At 35.5% G+C, this 2,179-nt stretch overlaps 1 protein-coding gene across 1 annotated transcript; it reads left to right on the plus strand.

The window, feature by feature from the left end:
• Positions 1 to 438: 438 nt before the first annotated feature.
• Positions 439 to 1,357, plus strand: LOC109212597. Its single transcript, XM_019376246.1, has 3 exons — positions 439 to 465; positions 618 to 734; positions 810 to 1,357. The coding sequence occupies exons 1-3, from the start codon at positions 439 to 441 to the stop codon at positions 1,116 to 1,118; spliced, it is 453 nt and encodes a 150-aa protein (XP_019231791.1). The 3' UTR covers positions 1,119 to 1,357.
• Positions 1,358 to 2,179: the final 822 nt, after the last annotated feature.

A 2,179-nucleotide genomic window follows, 5' to 3' on the forward strand; every position in this document is an offset into this window, starting at 1 on the left:
GAATATTATGGAACATCAGTCAAGCAAGAAAGGTTTTTGGTTAAGTAAATCCTGAATATTCCATACCTCTCGTGAGAATTTGCAACTTCAGATGGCCTCTTAAATAACATGTTAACTCCAAGCCCGCGGTTAATAGCTTCCAGGTATTTGTTCAAGCTTATAATAAATTGACTTGTTCTGTAAGGTTTAAGCACAAAAAAGAAAGGTGAAGGTGTCTTAAGCCATAGTATCTACACATGATGACTAAACGTAGTGACTTGGTGGCTTACTGCGTCACAAAAAGAGTAGATTCTTATAGCGGAGAACACTTATGCAGACGTTTCCTGAGCCTACTAACTATATTTCTTAAATGCTGCTCCAATTCCTCAAGTGAAGAAATCACACTGCAAATGTAATTGACTTACTGGGGTTTGCAGTAGACAGAAAAGGGTCTCTGGGATGCAAGAGCATCAGACGCAACTGCAAGCACTCCTTTGATATCTTTATGAGTCCTTAACCTTATATATACACACTTCCTCTTGACTCTTGTCGCATTATGCTCTCTTCACTTGAGACACAATATTATCGATGTGGCATTTATTTGGACATCACTAGAAAAATTATATTTTTTATTGCAGGAAATATTAAAAGGGGGACCAGTGTCTGATGCTGAGGTCTTTGCGGAGACACATAAGGAAAAGAAGAAAGACGGTTCAAGAGAAGGATGGGTTGAGACACGTGCGTCGGAACAATATGTAAGATCATAACTTTAAGACTATTTTCACTTTGATGTTGATTTATTTGTATAATCCTTATTACTTTTATTTCAGGATGGATTTCATAGAAGCTTGGATGAAAGGTGTCAGATGCAGCCTATTTTTGATGATGGTACCCCAATCCAACCGTCACCCGATGTTATGACTTCAATATGGACGGATGTAGCAGGTGGTGTATCCAAAGGAAGAGTTTACCGGCTTGGAGTACAACAGCCTTCCTCTTTTCGTCCATCGCCATTAGTTTCGGATGCTCCTACTGCGCAAAATCAGGAAGAAATGGGAGCAATGCAAAAGAAATGGAGTTGTTGTCGAAACGATGTGAGATGGCCGAAACTCACATTGCTAGAATGGATAAATACATGAAAAAACACATGCCCCACTATTATGATGATGAAGAGACTGATTCTGATATGTAGTAGTGATTTAAGGTTGATTACTGTTCTTGGATGATTAAATTTTATATTTGGACTTTATGGTAGATTTGAATGATGTGGTATATATATGTTTAGACTTTATTATATTAGTGTCGATATGTATTAGCTACTCAGACTTGATATTGAATATTTAGACGTTAAGTAATATTTTGGTTTGATATTATGGGATTTGAATGTTTATTTGTTGATGTTGGAATTAGTTGGTTTGATTATTAGATTGTTTAATTGGAATTGGTTGTGTAGTTGAAATTGATTGGTTGAGTTGGTTGTTTAGTTGGAATTGGCTTGTTTATAATATTTGCATTTGACAGGTGATGTATTGATAATAAAAAATTTCAACCCATTTTTCCGACTACTGTAGTCGAAAAGTATTCCCAGCATAATGATTTTCCGACTACAATAGTCGGAAAATGAGGCCAGAATAATGCAGATTCCGACTACTGTAGTCGAAAAGTACAATAAAATAATAAATAAATAATTATTATTTGTATAATATCCCCACTACAGTAGTCGAAAATATTTTTTAAAATAAATAATAGTTTTTTGTATTTTCCGACCACTTCAGTCGGAAAATAGCTACATTTTCTAATTTTTGGCGGAAAATATTTTCCGACTACTGTAGTCGAAAATTTCCGACTACAGTAGTTGGAAAATATTTTCCGACCTATCTTTTTCCGACTACTCTAAATCAGTCGGAATAGTAGTCGGAATAGGTACTTTTCCGACTACTTTCCGACTATTTTGGTAGTCAGAAAATGGCGAGTTTCTTGTAGTGGGCGGAAAGGGGAGGGGATAGGGATAGTACTGCTCTTTACAAAAGTAAAGGAAGAATGTTTCTATTTCATTTTTAATGTATTTTTTTTTTAAAACTATGTGTCAATTTTTTATTCCAATTGACACGTGTCGTTTTTTAATTGGCTCATTTGACACATCATTGGCAAGTATAGCTCACGCATAAAGTCTTCAGCACTCGGGTGTTTACTTGATACA

This window comes from Nicotiana attenuata, unplaced genomic scaffold (assembly GCF_001879085.1).
Source record: "Nicotiana attenuata strain UT unplaced genomic scaffold, NIATTr2, whole genome shotgun sequence".
NCBI classification, from domain to species: domain Eukaryota; kingdom Viridiplantae; phylum Streptophyta; class Magnoliopsida; order Solanales; family Solanaceae; genus Nicotiana; species Nicotiana attenuata.

Excerpts from the sequence above, each read along its gene's own strand:
- LOC109212597 (XM_019376246.1), top strand. The coding sequence starts at position 439 with ATGCAAGAGCATCAGACGCAACTGCAA. Across the intron at positions 466-617 it reads AGCATCAGACGCAACTGCAA|GAAATATTAAAAGGGGGACC; the intron begins GCACTCCTTTGA and ends TTTTTATTGCAG. Across the intron at positions 735-809 it reads CACGTGCGTCGGAACAATAT|GATGGATTTCATAGAAGCTT; the intron begins GTAAGATCATAA and ends CTTTTATTTCAG.